This window comes from Neoarius graeffei, chromosome 18 (genome assembly GCF_027579695.1).
Source record: "Neoarius graeffei isolate fNeoGra1 chromosome 18, fNeoGra1.pri, whole genome shotgun sequence".
NCBI lineage: Eukaryota > Metazoa > Chordata > Actinopteri > Siluriformes > Ariidae > Neoarius > Neoarius graeffei.
In genome coordinates, this window is record NC_083586.1 from 62527091 (window position 1) to 62545798 (window position 18708).

Consider the following 18708-nt stretch of genomic DNA (forward strand, 5'->3'; position numbering starts at 1 on the left):
GGCCTTTCTCACATTGGCTAATGTTAATGTTCATGGGTCCACCGTCAGGAGAACACTGAACAACAATGGTCTGCATGGCAGGGTTGCAAGGAGAAAGCCACTGCTCTCCAAAAAGAACATTGCTGCTCGTCTGCAGTTTGCTGAAGATCATGTGGACAAGCCAAAAGGCTATTGGAAAACTGTTCTGTGGATGGATGAGACCAAAATAGAATTTTGGTTTAAATGAGAAGCGTTTTGTTTGGAGAAAGGAAAACACTGCAGTCCAGCATAAGAACCTTATCCCATCTGTGAAACATGGTGGTGGTAGTATCATGGTTTGGGCCTGTTTTGCTGCATCTGGGCCAGGACGGCTTGCCATCATTGATGGAACAATGAATTCTGAATTATACCAGTGAGTTCTAAAGGAAAATGTTAGGACATCTGTCCATGAACTGAATCTCAAGAGAAGGTGGTTCATACAGCAAGACAATGACCCTAAGGACACAAGTCGTTCTACCAAAGAATGGTTAAAGAAGAATAAAGTTAATGTTTTGGAATGGCCAAGTCAAAGTCCTGACCTTAATCCAATCAAAATGTTGTGGAAGGACCTGAAGCGAGCAGTTTATGTGAGGAAACCCACCAACATCCCAGAGTTGAAGCTGTTTTGCACAGAGGAATGGGTTAAAATTCTTCCAAGCTGGTGTGCAGGACAGGTCAACAGTTACCGGAAACATTTATTTGCAGTTATTGCTGCACAAGGGGGTCACACCAGATACTGAAAGCAAATGTTCACATACTTTTGCCACTCATAGATATGTGATATTGGATCATTTTCCTCACTAAATAAATGACCGAGTATAATATTTTTTATCTTATTTGTTTAACTGGGTTCTCTTTATCTACTTTTAGGACTTGTGTGAAAATCTGATTATATTTTAGGTCATATTTATGCAGAAATATAGAAAATTCTAAAGGGTTCACAAACTTTCAAGCACCACTGTAGCTATAGTCGTAAATCCTGTGATGTATTACAACCCCGATTCCAAAAAAGTTGGGACAAAGTACAAATTGTAAATAAAAACGGAATGCAATGATGTGGAAGTTTCAAAATTCCATATTTTATTCAGAATAGAACATAGATGACATATCAAATGTTTAAACTGAGAAAATGTATCATTTAAAGAGAAAAATTAGGTGATTTTTAAATTTCATGGCAACAACACATCTCAAAAAAGTTGGGACAAGGCCATGTTTAGGATTCTAGTTGTTCAACTGTCTTAGGTCTTTTTTGTCGTATCTTCCGTTTTATGATGCGCCAAATGTTTTCTATGGGTGAAAGATCTGGACTGCAGGCTGGCCAGGTCAGTACTCGGACCCTTCTTCTACGCAGCCATGATGCTGTAATTGATGCAGTATGTGGTTTGGCATTGTCATGTTGGAAAATGCAAGGTCTTCCCTGAAAGAGACGTCGTCTGGATGGGAGCATATGTTGCTCTAGAACCTGGATATACCTTTCAGCATTGATGGTGTCTTTCCAGATGTGTAAGCTGCCCATGCCACACGCACTAATGCAACCCCATACCATCAGAGATGCAGGCTTCTGAACTGAGCGCTGATAACAACTTGGGTCGTCCTTCTCCTCTTTAGTCCGAATGACACGGCGTCCCTGATTTCCATAAAGAACTTCAAATTTTGATTCGTCTGACCACAGAACAGTTTTCCACTTTGCCACAGTCCATTTTAAATGAGCCTTGGCCCAGAGAAGACGTCTGCGCTTCTGGATCATGTTTAGATACGGCTTCTTCTTTGAACTATAGAGTTTTAGCTCGCAACAGCGGATGGCACGGTGAATTGTGTTCACAGATAATGTTCTCTGGAAATATTCCTGAGCCCATTTTGTAATTTCCAATACAGAAGCATGCCTGTATGTGATGCAGTGCCGTCTAAGGGCCTGAAGATCACGGGCGCTAGGGTGCATCAGTTTCCCCCTAAAAATGAAAAGTTCCTCCGATCATGATGCATTTTTGTTTTTATGTTCCTTCTGGTAAGAAAACACACTGGGTGAAATATTTTGACAAAATTCAAAAGTTTAATGGTGGCACCAGGAGCTCAAAGTTATGGAAAAAGCTGCTATTTTATGACTTTTATGACAAAATTTCGATCACTTTTCATGAAACATTATGGCACCTTATAGAGTATACCAAATATCTTAGATACACATTTTTAGTACATATTCTAAATATATTATCAAGCACAGTTTGAGTTTTAGCTGTTCATTGAATCATTGTTCAACTACTTTTAAACAATACAAATGTATTATGAATCACATTAATGCTTCTCAATCCCTTGCAAAGGTTCTTAACATGATCTCTGGGCCACAAGAAATCAATAAATGGAGTCCAACATTGTGATTCAAACCTTACGCGAAAACATAAAACAAGCGTTTTTTTGGCAAAAAATGAACCTCATGGTGCCACCATTAGACTTTTGAATATGGTCAAAAAATTTTACAGGATGTCTTTATTGGTGAAAAGGAACACCCAAACAAAAATGCATCAGATTTTATGAAAGTGAGGGTTAGTTAGTTAGAAAGAAAGTGCCAGTTAGGGTGCAACTGATGCACCCTAACTGGCACCCAGTATGGTTTTCCGGCCTCGACCCTTACGCACAGGGATTCTTCCAGATTCTCTGAATCTTTTGACGATATTATGCACTGTAAGGCAAGGCAAGTTTATTTATATAGCACATTTCATACACAGTGGCAGTTCAATGTGCTTTACAGAAGTAAAAGCAGAACAGTAAACAATAGAAAATAAAATTACATAAAATAATTGGGCGGCACGGTGGTGTAGTGGTTAGCGCTGTCGCCTCACAGCAAGAAGGTCCTGGGTTCGAGCCCCGGGGCCGGCAAGGGCCTTTCTGTGTGGAGTTTGCATGTTCTCCCCGTGTCCGCGTGGGTTTCCTCCGGGTGCTCCGGTTTCCCCCACAGTCCAAAGACATGCAGGTTAGGTTAACTGGTGACTCTAAATTGAGCGTAGGTGTGAATGTGAGTGTGAATGGTTGTCTGTGTCTATGTGTCAGCCCTGTGATGACCTGGCGACTTGTCCAGGGTGTACCCCGCCTTTCGCCCGTAGTCAGCTGGGATAGGCTCCAGCTTGCCTGCGACCCTGTAGAAGGATAAAGCGGCTAGAGATAATGAAATGAGATGAGATGAGATAAAATAATTGGGGAAGAAAAATAATAAGAATTAAACAATAGTAGAAATAAAATAATAAAATGAAATAAAGTTAATCAGCCTCGAGATTCATCTCATCTCATTATCTGTAGCCGCTTTATCCTTCTACAGGGTCGCAGGCAAGCTGGAGCCTATCCCAGCTGACTACGGGCGAAAGGCGGGGTACACCCTTGACAAGTCGCCAGGTCATCACAGGGCTGACACATAGACACAGACAACCATTCACACTCACATTCACACCTACGGTCAATTTAGAGTCACCAGTTAACCTAACCTGCATGTCTTTGGACTGTGGGGGAAACCCACGCGGACATGGGGAGAACATGCAAACTCCACACAGAAAGGCCCTCGCCGGCCCCGGGGCTCGAACCCAGGACCTTCTTGCTGTGAGGCGACAGCGCTAACCACTACACCACCGTGCCGCCAGCCTCGAGATTAATTATTATTATGGGTTTAACTCATAAAGCACGCTCTTCCCGTGGCTCTTCCACGAGGATCACCAAAAATCGTCCCGCAGACACAATCTACGAGGATCACCAAATAAAATCGTCCCGCAGACAAAATCTACGAGGATCACAAAAAATCATCCCGCAGACAAAATCTACGAGGATCACAGTAACAAAGAATTAAAGTAAAAGTAAAATCATTAAAATCCAAGATTAAAAAGAAATTAAAATAAAGAAAGTAAAATCATTAAAATCAAAATTAAAAGAAATTATGTTAAAGGAAATTAATTACTTAGGTAAAAATTAATCAAGTGAAAGCATCTGAAAACAGCTTTGTCTTGAGCCTGGATTTAAAACTAACAACAGTAGGAGCATTTTGATATCATCTGGAAGTTGGTTCCAAAGCTTAGCAGCATAGCAACTAAAGGCTGCTTCACCACACTTCGTTTTGACAGCTGGTATTCCTAGCAAGTTTTTCTCTTGTGATCTTAGAGACCTAGTTGGTGCATATAATTGAAACATATCCAGTAGGTAGCTGGGTCCCATCCCATTTAATGTTTTAAATAGAAGAAGTAGTGCTTTAAAGTCAATTCTATAGCTCACTGGGAGCCAGTGCAGAGACTTTAGGATTGGAGTGATATGGACTACCCTTTTTGTTCTTGTAAGAACCCTTGCTGCTGCATTTTGGATTAGTTGAAGCTCTTTGATGGTCTTTTTTGGAAGACCTGTGAAAAGGCTATTGCAGTAATCAACCCTACTGGAGATGAAAGCATGAATAAGTTTTTCTAGATCATGTTTTGACATGAGACCCCTGAGTTTAGAAATGTTTTTTAGGTGATAGAATGCAGACTTTTTTACCACTTTCATATGACTGTTGAAGTTAAGTTCACTGTCAATAAGGACACCAAGGTTTTTGACAGTACCCTTTGCTTTAAGCCCCTTAGTTTCAAGAACAGTGGCAATCCTAAGCCTTTCCTCCTTTTTGCCAAATATAATTGCTTCAGTTTTATCTGCGTTCAGCTGAAGAAAATTGTGAGACATCCATTTGTTAATTTGGTCAATGCATCTATGAAGAGACTCAAGAGGGGCATAGTCATTAGGTGACATAGCTAAGTAAAGCTGAGTGTCATCTGCATAGCTATGGAAGTTTATTTAGTTATTCTTAATAATTTGTCCAAGTGGGAGCATATAAAGGTTGAATAGTAATGGTCCCAGGATTGAGCCCTGGGGAACCCCACAGTTCAAGGACATGGGTGATGAACTGTGGCCTCCAATGGCCACATAAAAAATCTTTGTTGTAGGTAAGATTTTAACCAGTTGATTACTATACCAGTAAATCCAACCCAATGCTCCAGTCGATGTAACAGTATGGAATGATCTACCGTGTCAAATGCAGCACTTAAGTCTAAAAGCACCAAGACTGATGTTTTACCAGCATCAGAATTAAGACGTAGGTCATTCATGACTTTAGTAAGAGCTGTTTCAGTGCTATGATTGGCACGAAAACCAGACTGAAACTTATCAAAACATCCGTTTAATGTCAGGAAGGCAGTTAATTGATTAAAAACAATTTTTTCAATTATTTTACCAACGAATGGCAAATTGGATATGGGCCTGTAGTTGCTGAGTACTGAGACATCCAGGTTATTCTTTTTCAGTAGGGGTTTTACAACCGCTTTTTTCAGAGATGAGGGAAACATGCCAGTTCGTAAGGAGGTGTTGATAATCTGAAGTACCTCGTCTGATATTAGGTGAAGAACAGATTTGAAAAAGACTGTAGGTAAAATGTCCAGTTCAGATGTGGAGGAGCTGAGACTTTGTACTGTTTTTCTCAGAGTCTCAACATCAATTAAACTAAATGTTGACATTGTATTACGACCCCCTCTCTCTTTATCCAATGGTTCCAGATTTTGAAGTGTTTGCACCTGTGTGGCTATATTCATACGTATTTTATCAATCTTTCCTTTGAAAAAAGATGCAAAGTCGTTGCATGTATTAACTGAGAGAAATTCAGAAGGCATTTGTTTTGATGAGTTTGTTAGCTTTTCAACTGGAGAAAATAGCACACGGGCATTGTTGATATTCCTATTAATAATGTCAGCAAAAAAAGACTGTCTTGCTTTAGAAATTTCTAAGTTGTATTTACATAACATCCCTTTGTAGATTTGATAATGAATCTGGAGTTTAAATTTACGCCATTTTCTTTCAGACTTTCTACATTCCCTCTTTAACATTTTAACTGTTGGATTTAATTTCCAGGGTGCTTTTCCTTTGTCTATGACTCTTTTGGTTTTTAAAGGAGCAATAGCATCCATAATATGATTCATTCTTGAATTAAAAATTTCCATTAGATCATCTGCACAATCTGAAGATTGACATGGGAGTTCTGAGAGTGCCTGCTCAAAAAGAGCTGCTGTGCCATTGGTAATTACCCTCTTTTTTACAGTCACAGACTTGTTTTGAAAGTGAGGGGAAATGGAAACATCAAAGAAAACACAGAAATGATCAGATATACCCAGGTCCATGACACTAGTAGATACATTAAGACCCTTAGTGATGACAAGGTCGAGGGTGTGGCCATGGGAGTGTGTTGGCCCTTGTACATGTTGTGTTAGGTTGAAGGCATCAATCAGTGTAAGAAATTCATTTGCATATGTGTTATCTGGATTATCAACATGGAAATTAAAATCCCCAGAAATAATAAGATTGTCAAACTCTAAACAAATATTTGACAACAGTTCCCCAAACTCCTCTAGGAACAGTGGTGCAGAAAGTCTTGGTGGTCTGTAAATAGTCAACACTAATATGTTAGAAGAACATTTTAGGATTGCACTTAGGTATTCAAAAGATGTAAAATCACCAAGAGTTGTCTGCATGTACTGAAAACATGCCTTGTATATATTTGCTATTCCTCCTCCCCGTTTATTGGCTCTTCCAACACTCATGAAATCAAAGAGTGGGGGAATTGCTTCAATAAGAGTAATAGAGCTACTTGATTGTTCAAGCCAAGTTTCAGTAAGAAGCATAAAATCCAGTTTGTGTGTACCGATGAAGTCATTAATTAAAAAAGGCTTATTAAGTGATCTTACATTCTGAAGAGCTAGTTTTACAGTGAATGTGGGGATAGTTTCCACAGAAGCGTTCTGTGGTTGTTTTGGAACTGGAAGGAGATTTGACGAGTTTACCCCATTGATAGGATGAATAAGAACACCTCTCCTTGTTAGCACAGGAATAGAAAAGTACGTCGTGGGTCCCAGCTTATTTTCAAAACTACCATCTGGACCCAGATTATATCAGTTCGTTCCAACATGAAGGTCTTCACTGCTGCTGGTGAACTGTAGCTGTGCACATGGTCCTTGAGTCTTATCTGTAATCACAGGGGGAGGTGGTGCCCTCTGTTTCTTGGGTGCTGTGGCAGCTGGATATATCATTAGAGATTTTGGGGTACACAAGGCCTGACCATGAGACAGCTCTGTGTACGGTACTTGATTTGAGTGTCCTCTTGGGCTTGCCAAAGACACTCGGCTTAAAGACAATAGTCTCTCCATTTTCTCAGGAAAACGCAGTCTGGGGGGTGAAGGAGATACAGAGGGGCTTGGGGTTACATCCACTGCTGTTGTTGGTGATTGCCTATTGCCAGTCTCAGGAGGTTGTGGTGATGCTTGTTTATCTGATTGTCTTTCTGATCGTTCTGCCAGCTTACCCGTTAGCTCAGATATCATGTTGCTAGCCTTGGAAAGTGACGGGGATGTGTGTGGTGATAGATCCACCCTCTGATCATTTTCCTGAACTGTATTGGGGGCAGATGAGTCAGCATGATCCTCTGTAGTTGCTGGGGGCTTAGTTGCCTTTGTTGGTGACAAGGAGTTTTGCTTGAATCCATCAGAGTGAGCGTTAGTCCCGCTTCTTTCTGCCTGCAGATTCACTGCTTGAGTTTGAACCTCAACAGTGTGTTTCCGTACTGTTTTTGAGCCTTTGTTGATGTCCCTGGGAGGTTCAGTTTGTACCCAAACAGAGTTCGTATCAGTGTTGTTAGCTCCTTTCAGTGCAGCTACAGAGCACTTATCAGAAAGTGTACCCAAGGTCGGCATGGAATGGTGGACAGAGTGTTGATAATGGTCTGCCAAGACTTTGGCACCAGTCCAGCTGAGTTCTGTGCTATTTGGCTGAAAAAGGCTTTGCGTTTCCAGAAAAGGTTAAAGTTGTCAATAAAATTAATGCCAGAGGAAAAACATGTCTTTGCAAGCCAGGTGTTGAGACTGAGCAGTCGGGAAAACCCGTAATTGCCGATCACAGATCCTGGTAATGGACCACTGATAAAAAAAGGCATTCCAAGTCCGTTTAGGGCAGAAAAAAGGTCTTTGAAAGATTTCCTCACAGTGAGCTGTTCCCTGAAAACATAATTTGCTCCAACATGCACAATAATGCGTTTAATTGATTTGTAGTTTGACAGCATTTTTGAAATGTTGTCTGTAGTCTCTGAGATGGAAGCGTAAGGAAAACAGCACATAACCATGGACTCTCCTCCAATATTTTCCACAGTGAAATCACCCACAACAAGGGTTGTAGGATTAACAAGTGTTGGCGGCTGCTTTCTACCTCTACTGCGAGCTTTATTTTTGTTATTCAAATTCTGCCACTTTCTAGGAACTACTTGTTCCATGTCTGTAAGGCACTGAAATCTGTTCTGGAGTGTAATGGGCTGTATATATCTGTAGTTTTCAGCCCGGTGGTATTCATAGACTGTAGGTTTGACGGCATCAGACCGCAATGGAGTTGAAGTTAATGCCCTTTTGTTTTTGGGTCTAGCACCTTGTCTTTTCCAGCAATCAGTACTCACATTTTGCTTCAAATTGTGAGTAGGTTTTCAAAATGTCTCACTTTCGACATTTGATATGTTGTCTATGTTCTATTGTGAATACAAGATCAGTTTTTGAGATTTGTAAATTATTGCACTCTTGCTCCTCCTACTCAAGCGAGTAGGACGCTTTTTGCTTTGCTCCTGCTTGAACTTCTCTTTTCTGCTTTTTTCACTATTTCTCTATTTTTTCTTATTTGCTTTCTTTTTACTTACATTCAACAAGATAACCTAGAAGTTAGACAAAGCAACTGACACAGAAGACTGGATTATAGCAAAATGGGGAAACCAAGGAACTCTAGTAACAAATGGACTGAGCTTGAAAAAAGAATTTCTAGCCTGGAATCTATGATTAATGCCCGTCTATTAAGGATTGAAGGGAGTCCAGCAGCCGATACCGCTAAAGGGAATGCGGGGAATGTTCAGCATCTGAATGATGGGAACTTGCATGAATCGGTTGACTTCACAAAGCAAAATGTGAGTACTGATTGCCGGAAAAGACAAGGTGCTAGACCCAAAAACAAAAGGGCATTAACTTCAACTCCACTGCGGTCTGATGCCGTCAAACCTACAGTCTATGAATACCACCGGGCTGAAAACTACAGATATACACAGCCCATTACACTCCAGAACAGATTTCAGTGCCTTACAGACATGGAACAAGGAGTTCCTAGAAAGTGGCAGAATTTGAATATGATGAATTTGCTTTGAATTGTAGATGATGATATGTTCAAACTCTTTGCAATTTTACACTGTCGAACTCCTTTCTGATATTGCTCCACTATTTTTCGGCGCAGAATTTGGGGGATTGGTGATCCTCTTCCCATCTTTACTTCTGAGAGCCGCTGCCACTCCAAGATGCTCTTTTTATACCCAGTCATGTTAATGACCTATTGCCAATTGACCTAATGAGTTGCAATTTGGTCCTCCAGCTGTTCCTTTTTTCTACCTTTAACTTTTCCAGCCTCTTATTGCCCCTGTCCCAACTTTTTTGAGATGTGTTGCTGTCATGAAATTTCAAATGAGCCAATATTTGGCATGAAATTTCAAAATGTCTCACTTTCGACATTTGATATGTTGTCTATGTTCTATTGTGAATACAAGATCAGTTTTTGAGATTTGTAAATTATTGCATTCCGTTTTTATTTACAATTTGTACTTTGTCCCAACTTTTTTGGAATCGGGGTTGTAAGTCATAGAATGCAATCTGAGGCACATCATCTTCACTCAGACATTCAGATCTGGAGGAATTCCTAAAACCACCCAAAACATTCTTTATATCTTCACACAGAACATTCACTCCAGTCCGACTGAGGGCACGTACACAGCTCTCGATCCTCAGACCAGGTCCTACAATGACACGTACGACACACTTGCAGTAAGTCTTCAGAGACACGCTTCACTCAGACATTCAGATCTGGAGGAATTCCTAAAACCATCCAAAACATTCTTTATATCTTCACATAGAAAGTTCACTCCAGTCCGACTGAGGGCACGTACACAGCTCTCGATCCTCAGACCAGGTCCTACAATGACACGTACGACACACTTGCAGTAAGTCTTCAGAGACACACTTCACTCAGACATTCAGATCTGGAAATAATCACTCTGAATGATGAACACATGATTTATTTCTCTTTCTCTCACACAGACGGTTCACCCGAGTCCTCCTGATGACACGCCCGCAGCTCGGGATTCTCAGTCCATCTCTCCTGATTACATCAATCTACCAGTGAGTGTTTCCATTTGGTCACCACTTCACTTACAATCTCGGGAAATGACACCAGGCTTTGGAAAACTATAAATCATTAAAGTTTTTATGACAAGAAGACAGTTTTATGAACAAATCAATACGAGAGTTCTCACCAATTAATGCTCTTCCATTTTGAAAGTAAATAATAATTTTCATTGTTTGTTCAGTATATCCACCTCAAGCCCTTCATCATGATTTTCTTTTTCTAGGCTGCAAGAAAGCAACAGTGAGATCATCAACCTCAACAACACCAGAGAGAGAGAGAGAGAGAGAGAGAGAGAGATATGCTAGAATAGTTCTGTTTTTGCGCTGTGGATCAATATTGAACTCAATTTTTAAATAGATGAAGAGTGAAAGCTTTATGTTTATGAGCAATATATTGTATGTAATGGCATGTGATTCTTAATTCCTCAAAACTAAGCATTAACAAGAGTGTGCAGGGATTTTTATCTGTTTGGCGTTGCATCTATGAATTCTTTTTCTATATGTGTTCTGTATCCTCCCATTTTCGTTAGTTTTATATCTTTATACTGTAGACATTGTTAAAGTAACACTTTGTACTCTTGCTTCGTTTATTCTTTAAGCACAAAAATGTGAGCGATGAACGTTTTACACATTTTACTAAATAAACTCAAATATGATGCATAATCTGTCAGTATCCTGAAGGTTTTATGAGTTTGTAACACTTTCATGGTTCAGGGGAAATGAGGAAACAGAAGGCCGGCTTGTGACAACTCAAAGGTGCATTTCATTTTGGCTTGCTTTCATTTTTCAGTTATTTTACTGCACTGAGTGCGCGCACGCGCACACACACACACACACAGTGTTCAGTTGCTCACCTCTCTTTTTCTCTCTAGTTAGCAGCTTCTCTGTGCAAGCACATATAAAAGACCAACATAAATAAATTGCAAATAATCTGACACAGGTGAGAATCATCACATGTTACCTGCTGGTTCAACCTTCCTTCTCTCCACCCACAGTTGATGCTCAATCATGCCCCCACTGTCACCTGCCCTGACCGCCTGACTCAAACTGAGGAGCTATCCGGCATGTAGTTGACTCCTCCCAACTCCCCTAACCCCCGTCCTGGCAGGAGAGATAATCTGCCATCATTTTCTGTGCCTACCGGCCTATGGACCAACTTAAACTTGAATCATAGGATACCAGTGTGTGAGCCGGTGGATCCCTTGGAGCGGGGCATGACAGAGGGACGAGAGGGTGAAGGAGCATCCCAGCAGGTAGTATTGGAGGGTGAGGACCGCCCACTTGATAAGCCAGACACTCCTTCTCTGTATTGCTGTACTTGGCCTCTCTCAATGAGAGTTTGTGGTTGATGGGATGCTCCTCCCCCTGCACCACTTGGGACAAAATGACCCCTAGCACCCTGTCCAATGCATCTGTAAAACAAAAGGGAGAGCAAAGTCAGGTGAATGCAGCAGCAGGCCCCCGTATAAAATCACTTTCCCCTGGACAAAAGTCCATTAGCACGGCTCCAATCACTGGATCGGATTTGGGGCCCCCTTTTTAATCAGGTCAGTCAGTGGGCTGGTGACATCTGAAAAATTAGGTACAAAACTTCTACAATATCCATCCAATCCCAGGAACTGTCTCACCTCTTTTTGGTCTTGGGTCTTGGGCAGGCTGCAATCACTGCTGTATTATCAATTTGGGGATGCAGCTGCCCACGACCCAAGTAAAAGCCCAGATTCCATACTTCCACCCACCCAATTGCACATTTCTTTGGGTTTGCTTTGACTTCCAACCATCTCAAGGATCACAGGATAGCCCTCAGATGTTGCAAATGCTGCTCCCAATCATTAGAATACATGGTTATATTGTCTAAGGGACATTTCACCGAATGGGTGCCATTTGCTTGTTGAACCACTCCCAAATTAAACCTAATTTGTTATATCTTTTCAACACTGATTATAATAACACACATATTTAACTATTCAAAATGTTAAAAGGCTATGTTATTTATTTTTATTTTTATTTCTTGCTCAATGATGACTCTACCTTTGAACTTTCTCTGCAACAAAGGCGCATACTATTAGCTGGACTTACAGCAGCTAAGAAAATGCTGGCATTGAGATGGCAGCCACCTCACACCTTGCCATGGCAGCAATGGGCAAACTCTTTTCTTGACATTGTTATGGTGGAGAGATCTGTTGCACGGATGCATGGAGCCAGCAAAAAAACAATTCGTGCATGGGATGCAGCATACTCTCTGGTCAAAGGAAAAGTGCAGCACAATCAGCCATAATATAAATATGTATAGTTTGATCTTTTGTTGTTGAATCATATTTTCAAATGTGTACATTTATTTCTGATATCTGTATTTTATTTTGATATCCGGGATGGGATGGGTGGGGGTCGCCATGGGGGTGGGGTGGGGTGAAATTGTGTGTGTTTTTAAAATTTGTTTCTATTTTTAATTCATGTTTCCTTTAACTTCTTGTAATGTACATTTCTATGGTATGAAAATAAAAAACATTTGATCAAAAAAAAAAAAAAGACCCTGAATGGAAATGAAGCACAGGGAGCACAGGTCTGCAACTCGGTAAATAGTTTCATTAATTCAGTCACTACAAACATGTGAAGTGTCCTCTTATTTGTGCATCATTCTCTTTTTTTCAATCCCAAATCATCCATTTTTAATGCTCTCGAATTTGTTGTTTTTGCTGTTACATGTACTCTACAGTTCACAAATAACCAGAGGTGGACAAAGAACCCAACTTCATTACTTAAGTAAAAGTCCAGATCCCACTGGTCCAATGTTACTCCAATACAAGTGAAAGTTCTCCAGTCAATTTTTTACTTAAGTTAAAGTACTGAAGTACTTGCTTTTAAAAATGCTTGAGTATTAAAAGTACATTTTCTGTCAACGCATCGTTATTATTGCCACAACGCTTACAAAACCTAATGCCGTTACCAAAGACAGAAATGTGAATTCACAAAATGAACGCATGCTGTGGCATCATGGTGGTTTAACGTTAAGCTAGCTAGTCAGCGAAGCTCCACCTGACATGCTAGCGAACTCTTTTCAAACTCAAAATCATATTGGGTATCTAACGCTACTAGAAAAGAAAGATTTCTACATTCTGTTTATTTGGGAAGATTATGCTAAAACATATTTCTGAAAGGACTTCAGATAAGTTAACGTTATTCATGTTAGTGTAACTCTGTTTTTACATGCTAACTAACAGTGTCCAAGTTAACTAGCTGTGGACAAGGCTACGGCAACTTGGCGGGCAAATCCATAGAAAGTCATTTGACTAACCAGACTGCATAGCTATTGTAATGTTATCGCTAGCTCTAAAAGCACAGACAACTTCACTGCAAGCTTTCTCTTGGAATAAAACATTTATCTCCCTCAATATGCTTCCGCAGGTTGGACGGCGAGTTTTTGTAGGCCGCGATGTGGTTCGTTTTCGGCAAACATTTAAAACAAGTCTTTAATCTTTTCAGAAAACTGAACCATGGGTTCATGGGCGTGTGCATTCTCCAGAAGAACCGCCTCCTTCCATTCTGCCATCAACTGATCGTGTTAAATAACGCTGCTGAGAAATCACTGAACTTGATTTTATCCAGTCTATGGATGTGACGTGACCCTAGTGATTACTGATAGACTGTCAGTGTCACCTGCGAAAAAACCATCATGTTTTAGAAAAGAAAAAAAACTCCACTTTCTAAGCTGCTTCATAGTAATGAGCATGGGTGTAACGACCATAGGCACTGGGGGGGACATGTCCCCTCCCCCAATATTGGGAAAGTACCAATCTGTCCCCCCCAATATTTGGCGTATTAAATCAATATGAGACAAATAATATGCCATCCTGAACCATGGCTATATAATGAATCCTTGTTATGTCCGATTTACTTTCAATTGAGGAAGCACAGAGAAACAAACAAACAAAAAAACCTTTGCGACCACCCCCTATGATTGTGCACTTGGGTCAGCCCATGTGGTTCGTTGGTTTGAAAATCCACTCAGTCGGACTGTCAGGTAGGCTGCTGGTGGACACATTCAAATGGCGGTAGCCGCAAAGAAAAGGAAGGACCCATGGGCGTAAAAATGCGTATGGACGCGTCCATACCAATATTCAGCTGAGTTTAAAATGTCCATACCATTTTTGAATGGAGAAGCCGCGATGCGGGAAACGCTGAATAAAAACACCGAACGCGGTATCGCTTCCAGCTGATTTTCAGTTGTGAACAGACCTCTCAAAGACGGCTGACTATTGGTGGGGACAGCAGGTAAAGAAGCTTTATGAAGCTTTGATTGGCCCACCTCCCGTTGCCTTGACGTTGCTATGGTTTTTGATTGGCCCACCTCCCGTTGCCTTGACGTTGCTATGGTTTTTGATTGGCCCACCTCCCGTTGCCTTGACGTTGCTATGGTTTTTGATTGGCCCACCTCCCGTTGCCTTGACGTTGCTATGGCTTTTTGTTGTCATTGGCTGTAAGCAGTAGCAAGCGGTAAAATCAGCATCCAGCTCGCTGCTACAGCAAAACAGCACACAGACAGTGATGTCGGGCAATAAAAGAAAACGTAAGGAAGACATAATATGACATTTTTGTCATATGATCCTGTAACAGCAAGGAGTTTCTGTTTGCAATCTCTCTCTCTCTCTATGTCTGTCTCTCTCTCTCACACACACACACACACACACACACACACTAATAAATGCTTGTAGGTAATGCTAAATGTTTACTTATATTTACTTTTTTCTTGCTCATTGTTTGCATGTATATGCATATGTATATATGCATGTGTATATGCGTATGTATGTAACCTCTGCAATAAAATGTAAAAATGTGAAACAATTGTCACTTAACCCTTTCAACTTAATGAATAAACATTTTTGCAAAATGCACTACAACTACCAAAACTCTTCACACTTCTACCACCCATACCTACATTACTTCCAGATTCTGAAATTGCAGTAACTCAAAAGGAAGCACATGATGTTTCAAATGTGTGAAAATAGTAAAAGTTGTGTGAAAATTGTATGGACATTTTAAACTCAGCTGAATATTGGTATGGACGCGTCCATACGCATTTTTACGCCCATGGGTCCTTCCTTTTCTTTGCGGCTACCGCCATTTGAATGTGTCCACCAGCAGCCTACCTGACAGTCCGACTGAGTGGATTTTCAAACCAACGAACCACATGGGCTGACCCAAGTGCACAATCATAGGGGGTGGTCGCAAAGGTTTTTTTTGTTTGTTTGTTTCTCTGTGCTTCCTCAATTGAAAGTAAATCGGACATAACAAGGATTCATTATATAGCCATGGTTCAGGATGGCATATTATTTGTCTCATATTGATTTAATACGCCAAATATTGGGGGGGACAGATTGGTACTTTCCCAATATTGGGGGGGACATGTCCCCCCCAGTGCCTATGGTCGTTACGCCCATGTTAGATAAGCACATCTTTATCAATAGGCCCATATAAAAATTGCACGAAATGCACTTAAAAATATTTTGGGAAGGGCTCAAATTTGGACCCCCCCAATATTTATACCATGGTTACGCCCTTGGTAATGAGTAACGAGGACCTTGAGAGAAATGTAGTGGAGTGAAAAGTACAATATTTGTCATTCAAATGTAGTGAAGTTAGTCATAAGTTTCCAAAAATAATAATACTCAAGTAAAGTACAGATACTCAAAGTATACATAAGTACAGCACTCAAGTAAACGTACTTCATTACTGTCCACCTCTGCAAATAACTATCTGCTTTACCATGAAAAAGTAATTTAAGCTCACAGATGCAGCACTCTCCTATTCATATGCTTGTCATGACTAATATTGGGTGTATTGTCTGTTGACAGTTGCATTTCTGACAGAGACTATATCAGTATTTATAATTTTCCATAGATCATGTATACACCAGTGTTTTAAAATACATGTATATAATTTATCACTTTTTATTTGATGCTATTTCCTTTCTGTTTTCAGATCTGAGTGATCTTTAACATTGCTCCTGTTCAAAGATCCAAACTTAACGTTTCGAGTGTAGATCGTACTTGTAACAAACTTTTGGTGCTGGAACTCTATAAATAGAACTAACAGCTAGTTCCTTAATAATATCGACCAAAATGTGTTTGGTCCCTGCACCAGGCACAAATAGAAGGGCACGACAGTATAAGCTTAGCATTTGCAGAATTCAATGCTCATCTCATCTCATCTCATTATCTCTAGCCGCTTTATCCTGTTCTACAGGGTCGCAGGCAAGCTGGAGCCCATCCCAGCTGACTACGGGCGAAAGGCGGGGTACACCCTGGACAAGTCGCCAGGTCATCACAGGGCTGACACATAGACACAGACAACCATTCACACTCACACGGTCAATTTAGAGTCACCAGTTAACCTAACCTGCATGTCTTTGGACTGTGGGGGAAACCGGAGCACCCGGAGGAAACCCACGCGGACACGGGGAGAACATGCAAACTCCGCACAGAAAGGCCCTCGCCGGCCACGGGGCTCGAACCCGGACCTTCTCGCTGTGAGGCGACAGCGCTAACCACTACACCACCGTGCCGCCCGATTAGCAACATATACAAAGTTAATTTACCAAATTTCAAACCTCTGTGTAGCATAGAAGCTGAGAAAAATGCATTTAAAAACCCTGGCGAGGATTTAGGGGTTACATTCTAGTCTAATTTAGTAATTTTTCAAAATGGCATAAATAAAAAACCTCTGGGTCTAGAAAGCTGAAATTTTGAAAACTAATTTAGATTTACATATATTTTCATCAGTAACTTCCGCCATTAAAATAAAAATATTGCTGCAACCAATTATCTATATCTTGGGTCTTTTTGGCTTGGACTTACCCGAAACATAAAATAACTGATCGTGTGTATGAAAAAGGCTTTGGATGAAATGGCCATGGGATGAAATGACCTGTATTCATACTTGAGTGTCGGTAGAAGTGTCTTATCTTCAGAAAAGCCTGACTTTTTTAAATAATATGGGTCAAAACCACACATATCTATCTTTGCTCGACTGTTCAAATCGTGGTAATACTGAGAAAATTCTGCATTGTTTACAGACACACTTTCAGCAGCTGCCATCCGAGTTGCTTTGTATATCCACCATCATGGTGGACACTCGTGACATAGCACATTTTAATCACATGGTTGCAAGTCATCTATCTCTAACCATAACCCTCGACCAGGGCTACACATATCCCACCTCATTCTCCAGTCTTTCATGTGAAGTCTTAGATGAAGCACTAGGTCTGGGTTTAATATTAATAAATACTGTTATGCATCTTACTTGGTATATTTGCTATAAATATATTTTAGAGGTGTCAGATAATTCTTAAAATTATATTTATGCTCAAAGGACATTATTTAGTGTCACCAGTTGCATTTATTCTGTATGAAAATGTATCAGCTGTAACCCAAAAGCACACAGAAGCAGGCACTGCCACCCAGTACAGTAACAGGTGCACTTTATCATTCTGACCACCAGATGGCACTAGTGTGCACAGTGTTTAAAAGCTTCCAGTCAGGAACCTTTCATAGATCCAGTTGAAGGAAAACTTTAGAAAGGTTCATTTTGACATCACTAACAGATCAGATCGATAAGATTGAGGAGGCTTCGACTCGCTACAGACACACTGCTGGAGTGAGATCTGGCAAAGTGTGTTTTGGCATTCCTATTTAAAGAGAGACATCTGACTGTAGACAGGAGAGCGTCATTAGTAATCAAGGGACTTTGAAGAGAGAAGGTCGACTAGAGGTCATGGTTGAGAATCAGGGTTGTTGTCCACATGTCCTATTGTCCTACTGCATGTGAAAATATTGTTGCAGATTGCGGTCCTAAAAAGGCCTTTAAAAAACATCAAGAAACACGTGTTCAGACGCCACCTCACACATGTGCAGAAGAGACTCCACAGTACTTACCCACCCTGAAGATATAAACAGTTACTCATTTTTTAATAATCCCATGTTGCAAATATATACAATTAATAATTAAAACACGTTTGTAAAGAGTTAGAGTGAAATGGCAGTATATTGTTCTTTATGTGCAGCGGCTCAGTCTGAGCTGTAAGTAGCTACGTGGTTTAAATTCAGTTTTAATGTCCTGGATTGGTGTTTGGTGTAATCTGTAGAGAAAACTGTAGAACTTCAGCGACATATTAGTTCAACAAACTTGAGATCGTCATACAAAGTGTTTACTGCACCCACGATATTCAGCATCTCCTCACTGACTAATTAACCAAGCAACGACTTTTGAAGTGTGTGAAAGTGTCAGTCTACATGGAGGTCATTCATTCACTCCTCTATTCAGTAACCTCTTTATCCCGGAACACTGGGATACCAGTCACATACATGACATACAAAGTGGATTAATATTTATTTAACATTAAAAAGAACAGTAAATGACTTTCTTCCATAAAACAGCATCATTAATCACTGAACCA

At 40.5% G+C, this 18708-nt stretch overlaps 1 protein-coding gene across 1 annotated transcript in view; it reads left to right on the forward strand.

Annotated features, from left to right (window-relative positions):
* The window catches only part of LOC132865815 (B-cell receptor CD22-like), a 78813-nt gene that overhangs the window by 2751 nt on the left and 57354 nt on the right, over nucleotides 1–18708 (forward strand). The window contains exons 5-8 of the mRNA XM_060898316.1: nucleotides 9810–9896; nucleotides 9986–10072; nucleotides 10170–10250; nucleotides 18316–18331. Of these exons, the coding sequence (XP_060754299.1) occupies nucleotides 9810–9896; nucleotides 9986–10072; nucleotides 10170–10250; nucleotides 18316–18331 (271 nt within the window). The remainder of the gene's footprint in view (nucleotides 1–9809; nucleotides 9897–9985; nucleotides 10073–10169; nucleotides 10251–18315; nucleotides 18332–18708) is intronic.